Genomic DNA, 13,422 nt, shown 5'->3' with positions numbered 1-13,422 from the left:
CTCCCTTTAAAAAAAAAAAAAAAAAAAAAAAAAAAAAAAAAAAAAAGAAAAAGGGCATAAATCATTGTAAGGTGGATTCAGAATTTACTAGCTCATGACTTAACTTCCAGTCACAAGTTCTCAGCAAGGCATCATGTTGAACTGTCACTGGAAGATGGCCAGGGAAGTAGGAGCTGCTTTTACCTGTCCATGCCTAGGACACTGTGAAACGTGGCTGATTCATCAAAAACTGACAGCATGTAGATCTCATCTACTATCACATGCAATTCATGCCTGCAAAAGGACAAAATGGAGATTACAAAAGATTGCTGCTGGTTTAACAGAGATTAATTCAGGCCTCCAAATACTTGCTTTATAAAGAAGAGGGGATGCCAAATTTTGCAGAAATAAAGCAATTTTTCTCAACTTAGATTTATTTTGTGTACATTGAAATTATTTGAGGTATATCCACTTAAGTGTCACCCATTGTAACCATGTAACCAGACAAAGATCCTATCATTGCCAATGTGAAAATTAATTCCTATATGTACTACCCATCCACTCAGCTTCTGCTAGAATCTGAATCTCAAACAGTATTATGATCCATGATGAAACTGGCAACCCATATTTGTATACTTCTTTGTCTTTACAGATACAGAGAAATTGAGAGAAAAGAACTCCACTTTCTACCAGGAGAGCACAGTGCCATAATGTTTCCTCAGATCACTGAAAAATAAAACTTGCATTCCTTGATGCAAGTTGCTTTGCCACCCCAGATGACTGGAGGGTCCATGATCCCAGCACTCCCCTCTCCTTTCTTAAGTCCACCAATGTGTGTGAAGAATAGACTATTTGCCTGACTTAAAAGATATTCACAGATAAATTCAGGGACAGCAGGTAGTCCACCAGATTCTGAAAGCTGTATCTGACTCAGGATATCTCAGCCTTCCAAAGTGACATACCTTTTAGCAAATTCCAGGTAATCCCGTAGCTCTGACAAGGAGTAGATGTCCCCAAGGGGATTTTGGGGATTCAAAAGAATTAAGGCCCTTACAGTGACACCCTGCAGAATACAAACACCATAGTATTAATAGAGTGGCCATCATGGGATAAATTTTCAGTTCCTCTACTTGAGCAGACCCTCATTTGAGTGTGACAGAGGATTTCCCTAAAGCTTCCACCATGACTTTTCACCTCAAAGTTAAATTTGTATGAGAAAACTTTCAGCCACAAATTAAGATTTTTTTTGTTTACAATTATATCATTTGCAAAGTGAAATGAGCAAATATTATAGAATTAATCTATGATTTTGAAAAGAAGGAATTGCCACCACCAAGTAATTGGTTGCCATCTGGTCAACCAATTAATGAGAAAGATACACTCACATGCTGTCAGCATGGAAGTATTTTTTCTGAGCTGCATTAGTAATTGGGAAATAATAAATTACTGAAGACTGCCCATGAAAGTGGCAAGAAAGATGAGAATTTGAGTTAGGTGGATGCAAAGTGTACTCGTTTAGAGCACACTTGGCTGGAGATGTCAGAGCTAGTAACAATTCAAAGATGCAGCTAAATGTATATGGGATTTAGGACAATGCCAAACTTAAATACTAACTCTTCAGAAAAGTGATATTCACTTGCATTTTATCCTCTAGGGTTCCCTCCTGCAAAAACTCTCAGCATTCTTAGTGTATTCATCTGCCCTGCTGTGTAGAGCAATCAGTTTTCAGGTAGCCTTTCTGAGGGGGAAATCCTGGGTAGTCCCAAATTTTAGTGCATGCCCAAGTACATTATTTTTGGTTATATGAAAGGGTTCCAGTGCTTTGTGAATTATCTCGTTTATCCTTTTGTGCTGTGACCAAAACAGGACAGACACAACACTGAGGGATTCCCCCTAGAAGTGCCCCTGAGTTTGCAAGCTGTTATCTCAGATAGTCTATAAGGACAACCAGAAAGCCAGGTGCTAGGTTTTGAAAATGCTTTGATCTTTAGGCCACATCTGGGATGTGACATCTCCAATATATTGTAAAACTAGCTAGTAATGTGAAGCTCAGCTAAACTCACCTCTGCCCGGGCATCCTGCAAGGCTTTTTCCAGTTTTTCCACTGTAAGCTGAAAAGGCCGAGTACTTGTTCCAGTAATCTGAAAAACATAAAAAAGATTAAAAAGGCAAAGTTGTTTCAATAGAGACTGCCTTGAGCCAATCCACTGAGAAATGTTCCCTGAAAGAAAATAATCCCCCAACAATAATGACCTAGCAACCATCTTCTTATCCTTTTATACTACAGAGAGAATAAATAAATCAATAAGTAAAATCAAAGAAAAGTCCATCATGGTTGGCCAAAGCCAGAATTTTCTTGCTATCCTTGAAGAAATAAAGCAACACAAGATCTCCATCTGCTCTTCCACCCTGGGACCGCCTTCAGTAGGGCATGACATAACTTCTCTCTCTAAGGTTCAAAATGGTAAATTTTTTCCTTTCAAGGACTTTTACTGTGAGTAAAATACAAGAAAAGTACAAAACTGGAATCCAGATTCATGGTCTCAAGTGACTTTCTTGTAAAACATGTGTCCATTTTCACAGCAATAAACTGTGCAAATGTCCACTGGCTGTAGTGTACCCTAGTTCTGAGAACTGCTTGCAGAGATTCCCAAAGCTCAGCTTTCCAGTTTAACTACAGAGGTTACTACTCTCAGATCTTACCTTACTGTCTAAATAGACATACACCAGCTTGACATTACCATAGAGGAAGATACTCTGGGTAATACCACTATAACAGGGAGTAGCAATCAGAATAGCTTCTGGAACGAAGAAAACAAAGTTAGTTACCAACAGGTCTTCTCTCCTTTAGCTAAATATGACAATGTGCTTTAGCTAAATTGTTACAGCTGTGTCCCTTGGAAACACTGCAAATCTACTGCCTCTTTCTTCACTTTATTTTTACATTAATTCTTTAATCTTCTGCAAGTGCCCAGGTAACCATGAGTATAGCCCACATCTAGTCTGGCAAACTAAAACAGGGCACCACAAAAACAGTGAAGGCAGACAGGGCAGGCACTGAGTGTGAGTGCATGACATCTGCAGACCACGGAAATGAAGAATCTCACAGCACAACTTTGCAGGACACGAGAACTTTGCAGGAGACCAATGCCAATTCTACTACTTCACTTCTGTCTAACAGTATTTAAACAGAGTAACATTATTTCCCAGCAGAAAAAAACAAAACAAAACAAAACTTTGTTCCAACCATCCACTTACCCCCTGGATCACAAAGGACTGTGGCTAATGCAGAAAATAAAGAGCCACAACCATTTAAAACAATCACCTACAGAAAAAAGAGAAATGCTAGTGATAAATCCGTACATAGAAAGTCAACACTATAAAGCAATATCACTGACAATATCACTGAAATAAATTTTATCCCTAATTCTCCATTAGAATTTTCCTGCTGAAATCCCACTTCTACCAGAATAACTTTAATCCTGTTCTTTCATGACACTTTGTTCTAGTGCCATTTTTCATTCTAATAAGCAATTTAAAAAAATAATAGGCTTAAAGTAGGGAAAAAGTTGGGGAGCAGTTCTGAGATGCTAGTAAATCAAAACACTTTTCAACAGTTAATATGTGTTACCATTTCTTCATGGTAACAGCAGTTCTGACCTCCAGCCAAATTTCTGCAAAAGTGGAAACTACCGTCTCGTACAGAAGCAGGTTTGACTCCCTCTTCTACAGGACAAATGCTCACAGGTACCATGAGTTTCATTCCAAGTATCAGGAAGAATCTGGTGCCTTGAAGAGGCAGTGATCAGCAAACAAATCAGTGGTAACCTCAGTTCACATGAAGTGTGGGGTTCTGTTGAATTACTGCAGCCAGAAAAGCAATGGCTGCACCAGCTCCTGCTGCCTTCAGCACTCAGCAGAGACAGGATCTCCTGAGTTCCACAGGCTCCTGTGCCCAGGCTGTATCTTTCAAAAGTCAGCAAGTCCTGCAGAGACTCAAGTCCTGATGTCTTTCTAGCAACACTGCCACAAATTTTATAGGCTAAAACTAACTCTTGGTTCAATTACAGATCTCTGTCTTGAGGTGTAACAGAGGAATGCGATGACATAGAACTCAACTGAAACAGTGGGGGCCCTTTGTCAAGGCTGAGGGATAGAGGCAGAGTAGTTCCCTGAGCTAAACAGGGAGATCAAAATGTAAAGCCCCATTGGGAGTACTGGAGTTGGCACACAGATGTGAAACATGAGGCATATACAGTAGGCCTGAAGTGTGCTGGCAGAAGTGTGTACAAAAGCTATTGAAATGAAGAATCAATCTCATTTACATGATAACAGCTTGCATTCTTACCAAATAATTTGTTTAAAATAAACATAATTTGAAACTTTTTCCCAACAAAATGGCAATACATTAGAACACACACCAATGGACACTGGGTTACCTACATTCTCTGCTTTGAGAGGTGCAGGGGCCTTGCAGTAATAGGTCAAAAATCGAGCCACTTCTTCCCGTAAACTGAAAAATACATGAAAGCAAATACTGATTCAAATATTCTCCAAGAGGCTGGCCTTCCAAACCAGGTTCACATCTTAGGAAAGTCAAGTCAGGGACAGTACAGTCTGGTGAAAATAGCCAGAAAACAGGATAGCTCTGGCCTATGGAACAGACATGATTTTTACACCCAGCAGAGGTGCCGCGGATAATGTCTATAATGGTGCATGTATTTCTGATGAGCTTTAATCTGGTGCAGAAAAGAAGGATTAACAACCCCAAGTGCTCACTACGTTTCAAAGAATTGTTTGGAATTACCCAATTTGTTAATGTACACAAGTGCTTTTAAAACTCTGCTTTAGAAAATTTGCATCTTCTCTCACACAAAAGGATTTTTAACTGGATGAGCTGGTAGGACAGCTAATGTAAAGTTTTGCAAAGAAAAAGATTATTTAAGTGACCTAGAAATGTTTTAACTAGAGAACGTAGCAGAAGAGGTTTGTATTCATCCATTCTGTTTATTAAACAAGTAGTCAAAAAGAGAAGTGTTACAGAAAAGACTTACAACAGATGTCCTTTCCAGTCAGGATACTGAAGCAGTGAAGGGTCCATCAGATTCATATCAGCCTGCGTCAGCTGGGAAAAATGAGAAGACTCATTAAAAGCCCAGTTACTGATAAGGAAAATATGGAGATAGACAGGATCCTTGCATAGGCACACACCTGTACAGTCACTTGTGCAACATCAACAGCTGTAGAACTGGATTGGGAAAGCTATTGACCACCAACATTAATGCAGCTTGGAGAAGCAAGAACCAGCAAACTGACCTGGGATACCTTGAGGTTGTATCAACTACAGGCTTCTGCTAAGTTATTGCAGCCAAAACTTCACTGCACAGAAATCTACAAAAAGGATGCAGAACAGGCAACATACAATGCTCATAACCCAGGCATCTGCAAAAGACTTTCTCAGCAAATGAAGCAAACCCAAGTGTTTTGCCCAAGCTCTGAGGACAACAGCTTTTGGCTGGAAAAATAAGTGCCAGTTGTGAAAGCTCAGGTCCAGACTGTAAGAAAGAGTTAGAAAGGAATTTGAATCAGTGTCAGATATGCATTTTCCTTAATTAACTTTCAATCTATTAATTTTTAATGAATTACAGCTTTCATTTATGTCTCAGTTCGAAGTTATGGCAGCTTCTTCAGATTTATATTTCTGATCAGTATGGTCAATGTTGAAGTGTAACAGGAGCTTTCAAAAGATATGAGAATATTGAAATTATCTTCCTAAAAATTATTCCCCAGGGTATAAAGTGCCTTATAAGGCACCTTGTTCCTTATGAGAAGTTCATTCTGATCTCAAAGACAGATTGACCTGAACTGTGGAGGTCCTTTTTAATATTTATAATTAGATAAAGTGTGCACACTGCTTTTGCCTAGATATTTTCAAGGTTGTAAGTATCAGGGTTTCACATAATCCACTTCTGTGAAGTTGCAAGGGAAAGCACAGCATTGATGCAGGCTGAGAACATTTTAGATAAACAAAAAGGCAATAAACAAGTATTATATACAATGACCCTTCCAAATATTTAATGACAACCAAATCTATGAGTTAATACTAGAAAATGTAAAGGTGTGGGTTACACAAGTATGTAATAGTGCAAAGGAGGAGGGAAATTCCACATGCAGTGTGAAAATTTCCCACGTGCTAACAAAACCATAACATTTTCTATAGGTGTTTTAATAACTGGTGCCAAGCTCTGGAGTTTAAAGACAATTCCCTTATCCCATGCAGAATTACAACCTGATAATATAGGATAAAAGTTCCTTCACTCAGCTGTAGATGTTCTTGGAGTATATGTAGCTCCAAGAACTGTGCCTCCTTACATCTCTCCCCTAAATTTATCTAGAGAATGAAACACCAATCATACCAGCAGACTTGGTCAAAAATGTCTGTGAATTAATAAGAGGAGGACCCCTAAAAGTAATGTGTTAAGTGATGTCTAGTTCAAGGGTCAGAAGTTGCAAACAGAAAGTGGATACATTATTCACTGGCAGCAGTAAATTTTTTTAATCCCAAATAGCAAAAAATTATTTGCCTACAATCCCAGCTGATGCTGCATGCAGTGAATCCAGTGTTACTCAAGGCTGTGAGGACTGAGAAGCTGGCAACAACATCTTTGTTCTGCTTGTTGCCACAAGCATGAACACCATACCTGACAAAGTCTCACTCATAGAAGCCCTTTCATAGAAGGGCTAATTAAGATGCAGCTGACTACTGTCTCCCTCTGCACTACTTACTGCAGGCATGGTGTTTTAAAGGTGAAAGTACAGCGAAGGCACCACCTACGCAGCCTGGAAGACACCTTTCCATGCAGGCAGAAGCTCTGCCTTACCTGTTTTTTAGCTGGAAGGCAGAGTATTGGGGTAGCATCCCCCAAGCCAGTGGAGTATCAGGCAGAAATAAAACAGGGAACATTTTGAAGGTAGGAAGTGGTGGAATGGGAGCAACCATGAACTTCAAACTGCAGGGGCTGACTGTCCAACCCTGAGGCACCTTCCCTCCCTGCACACAACCGCAGGTAGGAAAAACTGCTACCTGCCCACCTCAAAATCACCTGGGCAGTGATTTTAATGGAGATCTAGAAGCATTCTTCTACAGCATGGTTCTCTTGTTTCCTTTTGACTTTTTCTACTTTTTCAGTTCTGCTATGTGTTTCACTCCTCTGCCTGGTGCAAAGCCAGCAGGTAGCAGCTGCTCCACTCTGATTTTGAGAGATTTCACTGCCACACTTGCACATTTCAGGTGAGTTCAGAACCGGCTGTTCAAGTTGTGTGACATTATAATGGACAGGTGTAAATATACTCAAAATTAAATAGAGTTCAAAACTAATTTCAAAACATCTGTATTAAATCATGTACTGTAAGCAGGGGAAAATAAAATTAATCTTATTTTCATCTAGTTTTCTGAAATAAGTACATCCCCAGAGGGAAACCCATCATGAAGAGGAAAACACTCCTGTTCCTATCCTCCTGGAAAAATAAAAGAAATTAATGTACAAGTAGTTGTATTCAAAAGTGACTTCCAACAAATGTAAAATCCACAATGAAAAACTTTACCAGAGAAACCTGAGTAAGAGCAGTAACTCTAGGAAAGTGCAAGCTTTGAAGAGAAACCGCACAGCAAATTCATTTTTGTGTTTTATTTTGGAATAGAGCTTACCCGCTTGGACATCAGGTCAAAGCAGAGCTTGTTCTCACTGGTGCCAAAGTTTATTATACCCTAGAAAAAGAAACAGTATTGTTTATAGACACATAAAATACATGAGTACATCACCTTAGCTATCACTTTACTAAACTGCTCCAAAAAGCTTACCACGGAAAAGTCAAACCACAGTTCACATAAACTTCACCATATATAACTCAAGACATGCATCTACGTGTGTACATTTCCATATATATCCCAAGCACTTGGGTTCTTAGTCAATAATAATAAACTGCCTGTAAATGAACATGCACTTATAGTTTATAGTTCTTTATAGAACATGTTTAACTTAATCTTGAATTCACTCACTTATGTAACTAAAAAAAGAAACCCTAAAATAACTCTGAAAAAACAATGTTTACCCTTCAACAGCAGTTTTAAATAAGGTTTTGGATATGTCTCTTTATCTTAAAAGCATTACCATTAATTACTATTCCACTCTACTGATTTGCTCAAAAAACATATAAACATGTAGTCATGATAAGTAGTTAAAATACTGAATTTTCCCCTCTGGAGAGATGACCCTAGAGTTCCAGGTTTATGATTTGGCCATATATAGTATGTCATTAGATCCTGAAGAGTTCAAACCTACTAGTACATTCTCATTATTAGAAGAGCTTGGGTAAATAAAATTTTAAAATGTGAAAAGAAATTGAAACAACTATACACTTCTGATGTTATTAAAGTACAAGTCTAATTTTAGGTATTTGTTTAAAAAACCTACCTCCTCCATAGACAACAGTCTGTAGAAGCAGAAGCCTGTACCTCATAATACACCTTGTAACAAAAACTTCCCTGTGTGTTTCTAGTTTAACAATCTAGTTTTCACCCCGCAACACAGGGCAACTAAAGTCAGGGCTATTAAAAAAATATTTTTAAAGTTTCAAGTAGTTAGTTCAGTATGTGAATGAAAGATGTAATTAAAAGTAATCCACATATAAATTATTTATATATACTATATTTGTTACTCAGTAATAGTTTGCCTGAACTATTAACACAGCCTTTGTGCCACAAGAGGGCTATGACGAGCTACTTAAAACCAAGCAGCTGAGTGTAAATGGGCAGCAAAAGTGCTGAGTGTTATTAACAGCAATTAAAAAAAAAAGGCTACTACTTAGTAGTTCTACTTCCTGCACCCATCACCTGCAATAATCAGATATAATCAGATAATCAGAGACAGTTCTTAGTGGGCAACAGAGGTCATAAGATGGAAGGAGGAACATGTGCTCTGTTCCTGCAGATTTCTTACATCTTTCAAGGTCTGCTACTGCTATTACAATCCTGATTAAAAAATCAGAACGTGCAAACCTGAGCTGAACATAGCACTCATCCTTGATATCTAGATGATCCACAAAGCTATTTTTAAAGCAGTTTTACTCACCTTGTATTACTGAGATCAAAAATAAACCCTTTCTTTTAGCACATCTGCCAGCAAACTTCTAAGAAACATTTTTTTCCTAACAAGGAAGCCAGGAAACCACTTTGAGGTTCTTACTCACATTGGGGTTCTTGTCTTCATCATACTTGTCAGCATGGTAGGCTTTGTACCCTTCCTCAGTGGAGCCCTGAAAAACGTTGGCAAAGTTGCCACGAGCAGAGAGGTAGGGGCTTCTCTGGAAGCCACTGGGGTTACAGAAGCTGTGCATGTCAATCCTCCTCTTGGCAAGCGACCGAACTCTCATCTCTTGCTGGTTGCTCCCTCTTCCTCCCATTCCCTCAATTTCAGACAGTGCCTGGCTGAAGTCTAAACCCTGAGGCATGGCAACAGAGGAGGAGGAGCCACTATGGCTCTGCTTCAGGATGCTGAGCATTTGAGCAAAGACATTGAACATGCGAAACTCATGTTCCCGCTCCAGTTCAAACCGGCGCTGCTCCAGTTGCATCCGACGCTCCTCCACGTCCAAATCTCGCTGAAAGCGCCGCTCCTCCATCTGCAAAAAGCGCTCCTCCATGGCCCGCTGAGACGTCAGAGTCTTCAGCAGCAGATCATCCAGTGGGTCCCTCAGACGCTGGCCTTTCCGCTTTTTTCTCAGCCGATGCAAGGCAGAGAAGCCAGGCCGGGGAACAACGTTCTGGATCCGTGATGAGTTTGCCATGTTTGGCTCACTGAAACCTGTGAATACACAAAAGCAAAGAAAAAGTGCAGCAAGCAAAGTGGCATGGACATGCCTTGCTTCCTTCTCCTGCCTGTTATAAGAACAACCTTTTATCTACCATAGAGTTTATAGAAAAAAACAAAGTTAAACCTGTCAGGTACATACTGAGGTTTGCAAACAGTTTTTTAAGTTTGATTTTAACACCACACGTTGGGCACACCTTGATGCCGCCAGCCCCAGCCCCTTACATGGTCTCTGTATTAACCTGAATAATCATCAGTTCCCTCCACTAGGCTAACTGTGCAAGCACCACAGCCGAGAGGACATACCATTTCTTCCTGACCTCACATTTGTTATCATCTCTTTTTCTCCAACAATTAATGGTCTTCCATCAGCCTGTCCTAGACTGGTTTGAAATCCCCAGAATTCCAGGGACTGTACCTGGAATCCCCAGCTACCAGGACTGTACCCTTCTTGGTAGTTAAGTAATGCCAATTGTATTTTCAGTGCAGGAATCTCACTCAACTCCTGTAAACAAACACACCGTTTCTGCCAGGCACTTCCAAAAACAACTTCTTTGCAAGTCCCACTGAATAGCTTAGAAAGTCAGGCAATGATTGTTCTTAAGTATTCTTCACTGTTGAGTGGGCTAAAATATTGTATCTGGAATATATGTTAAAACTGTGCAAGGACAGTTTACCTGCAGGTTTACAGTGCAACCACGGCAGAAGAGGGTGTCATGATACAATTCAGCATTAGGAGAGCAGACAGCTCTGGTTATGTTCAAGTGATATCAAATAAGCATGCAAATGGTTTTCTACTGTCAGCATTATATGCAGAAATCTAACTAGCCCAGCTTATGGAGCTCTTTGGATTTCATACACAGTATTTCACCTAGCTCAGTAATTCTAGATCATATTCACCTGCAGTGAGATACCTGCATTTTGAGAATGGCCAAAACACCAGAAATTCTGATATTGGCCTTCTACTTTAAAGCTTTCTGGGATGTGGAAAAACAAGGATCCAAATGTCATTGAGAAAATCAGGTGTCTATCTCTGCACCAGAAATAATCGTCTGTTTCTGGGAAAATGGGCAGAAACCTTGTGCTGGAATGTAAAAGGCTATCCCTACCTGAAGGTGAAACACTGGTTTCAATGGGAATCTCCACCCTGGAGATGGGAGAGTCATTTTGGGCCCTCTCCAAGAAGGCTCTCTCCATCTCCTGTTCTTCAGGGGAGCCCTGCTGGTAAGACATGGCTTGTGGGGGCTCTGGGGTCAAGCTGTGGTCATCAGAGTTCACCTCCTCACATTTGATTTCCATCAGCTCAGGGTGCTGGGAGTGTCCAAAGGGCAGGGCAGAGGAGGTGAACTGGTGGTGGTAGCTCTCCACCATGCTGCCCTGCAGCACCTGCTGAGCCATCATGCTGCCGCTCAGGGAGCCATAGGCCAGGGCGGGCCGGCTGGTCAGCACCCGGTCCATCACCTCGTAGAACTTCCATGTCCGCCCGCCCCGCGGGGCCTTGCTATTGTCCTTGATCCGCCGGTACTCCAGCTTCATCTTCTTGATCTTCTCCCGGCACTGGTCTCCCGTCCGGTGGATGCCCTTCTCCCGCAGCACCTCGGCGATGCGGTTGAAGACGTGCTGGTTGCGCAAGCAGCTCTCCAGCTCTATCTGCACCGACTCGTCGGCCCAGAGCTGCAGCAGCTCCACCACCTCGGGGTCCGACCAGTTACTGCCGCGCTCGTACTTCTTCCCACGAAAATCCATCGCTCCCGGGGCGCCGCCCGCCGCTCGCCCCGGGCTGCGCACCTGCCCCTGCCCCGCCGGGAGGGGCTTTCGCACCTCGGCCCTCGAGGGCGCCCGGGCGGCCCGGCCTCCCCCAGCCCCTACCGGGCTGCAGGGCCTCGGGCACGGCTCGGCACGGCTCGGCTCGGCACGGCACGGCTCAGCCCATCCGTTGGAGCCAGGCGGAGCGAGCTAGCGGGGAGCCGGGCCGGCATGTTCACATCCGGGGTGACGCACATGCGTGCAGCCTTATTCCGGGATAACTTTATCCCGTGCCAGGCGCTTGTCGCGCTCCCGGGGCCGGGCTGGGCTCCGAGCGGCGCCGTGGGGTCCCTCCCACCCTGCCTCTTTTCCTCTCTTCCTGCCTCCTGCCGTCCGTCCCTCCGCAAGCCCCGGCCCGGGAGGAGGCAGCACCGACCGTGCCGTGCCGCATCACCCCGTGCCGGGCCGTGCCGAGCCACGGCCGCGCCGCAGCCGCGCCTTCCCTCACAGCGCTCGGCACCGCGGCCCCGCCCCGCCTGGCGCTGCCAGGCACGGCCCGGCCCGGCTTCTCCCGCATCACCCCCGGCTCCGGCCCCCGCAAGGCGGAGACCCCGGGAGCGGTGCCGCCGAATGCCGCCGGTGGAGCGGCCGGCCCCTCTCGCACCGCGCCCGGGTCACTGGCGGCGCTTTTGCCGGGGGCGGGCCTGGCCTGGCGAGGGCTGCGGGGGTGCAGCGGCTGTCCCCTGACAGCGGCAGCCCCTGACAGCCGCTGTCCCCGGTGCCCCCGTGTCCCTCGGGGACAGCAGCGCTCGGGTTCGCGCACGGGGACAGGGCACTGCCCGCCGCTCCTGGACACCAGCGGAGGACTTGTGCCTCCAGCCTGGCCGTCCTCAGCGACCAGGCATTGCAGCAGCCCGTTCCTTTGTTTACTCGCCACCATCAGCGAGCTGCGTGATTCAAATCCGTCCTCTGCCACATCTCTAACTGGGACGGTAGAGAGTGAATGCAAGATTTCTTCCTTTTCCTCCACACCACACCAGCTCGAATTCCCTGCAGAGATCTGTGATTGCGGAACTCGACTTCACAGAGCTATGGTGCCGCACAAGCCATGCAGGTGGCCTGAAGCCACGCTGCAGGACAGAGCTAGCAGCACCGTGCCACATCGGTGTGGAAATCCCAGTCCAGTCCCCAGTCTGGGGATAAGGACCGAGCCCTAAGGCACCAAGTACAAACATAAACCAGTAATTAATGAGGAAACCAGAATGACACATAGTGTGTCCATATCCTGATTCACCTGTGGCCATCGTACAGGTGGTGAAGCACATAGCAAGTTTGTAGTTTTCCTCTTAGACTAAAAGATCTACTTCATTGTGGCACTAAATTTCTTATCCAACTGTTATTACCTTCATTCTGGATTTTAATAAGTCATTCGCATCCTCTATGATTCCATTTCTCAGTCTGTGAAATGGAAACAGAAAACTTGATCTTTGCTAAATTTCATTCAATACTTTGAATACTGTCTTGGGGGTGGGAGACAAAAAAAAAGAGGAAAAAAGACTCAAAAATACCCAAACAACTTAGCTTTAAGAATCACTACCTTTCTTAATAAATTATGACCAGAGAGAGTAGTTTGTATTTTTTAAGTGGTCTGCTGAACTAGAGTTTGTATTTCCACATGTCCATAAGATGTGCTTTTACTTTCCTGGCTTTTTTTTTCATGGGAATGGTACTCTGTATTCTGCAAGGACTTTTACATAGATTGTATGCTGGAGTACACAAAGACCAGGGCAACCATGAATAGACTAATTGATGGCAGAAGTTTAGTAGT

At 43.3% G+C, this 13,422-nt stretch overlaps 1 protein-coding gene across 1 annotated transcript in view; it reads right to left on the bottom strand.

Moving 5' to 3' along the window:
- The window catches only part of ACCS (1-aminocyclopropane-1-carboxylate synthase homolog (inactive)), a 15,212-nt gene extending 3,242 nt beyond the window's left edge, over positions 1 to 11,970 (bottom strand). The window contains exons 1-10 of the mRNA XM_041396979.1: positions 10,958 to 11,970; positions 9,229 to 9,842; positions 7,688 to 7,747; positions 5,034 to 5,104; positions 4,423 to 4,492; positions 3,238 to 3,304; positions 2,683 to 2,780; positions 2,043 to 2,120; positions 942 to 1,042; positions 184 to 273 (exon numbers count right to left, since the gene is read on the bottom strand). Coding sequence (XP_041252913.1) covers positions 184 to 273; positions 942 to 1,042; positions 2,043 to 2,120; positions 2,683 to 2,780; positions 3,238 to 3,304; positions 4,423 to 4,492; positions 5,034 to 5,104; positions 7,688 to 7,747; positions 9,229 to 9,842; positions 10,958 to 11,594 — 1,886 coding nt within the window. The 5' untranslated portion in view covers positions 11,595 to 11,970. The remainder of the gene's footprint in view (positions 1 to 183; positions 274 to 941; positions 1,043 to 2,042; positions 2,121 to 2,682; positions 2,781 to 3,237; positions 3,305 to 4,422; positions 4,493 to 5,033; positions 5,105 to 7,687; positions 7,748 to 9,228; positions 9,843 to 10,957) is intronic.
- Positions 11,971 to 13,422: the final 1,452 nt, after the last annotated feature.

This window comes from Onychostruthus taczanowskii, unplaced genomic scaffold (assembly GCF_017590055.1).
Source record: "Onychostruthus taczanowskii isolate IOZ18803 unplaced genomic scaffold, ASM1759005v1 scaffold1, whole genome shotgun sequence".
NCBI classification, from domain to species: Eukaryota; Metazoa; Chordata; class Aves; order Passeriformes; family Passeridae; genus Onychostruthus; species Onychostruthus taczanowskii.
Note: the sequence above shows the minus strand (reverse complement) of the source record. Positions and strands in the feature narration are given on the sequence as shown.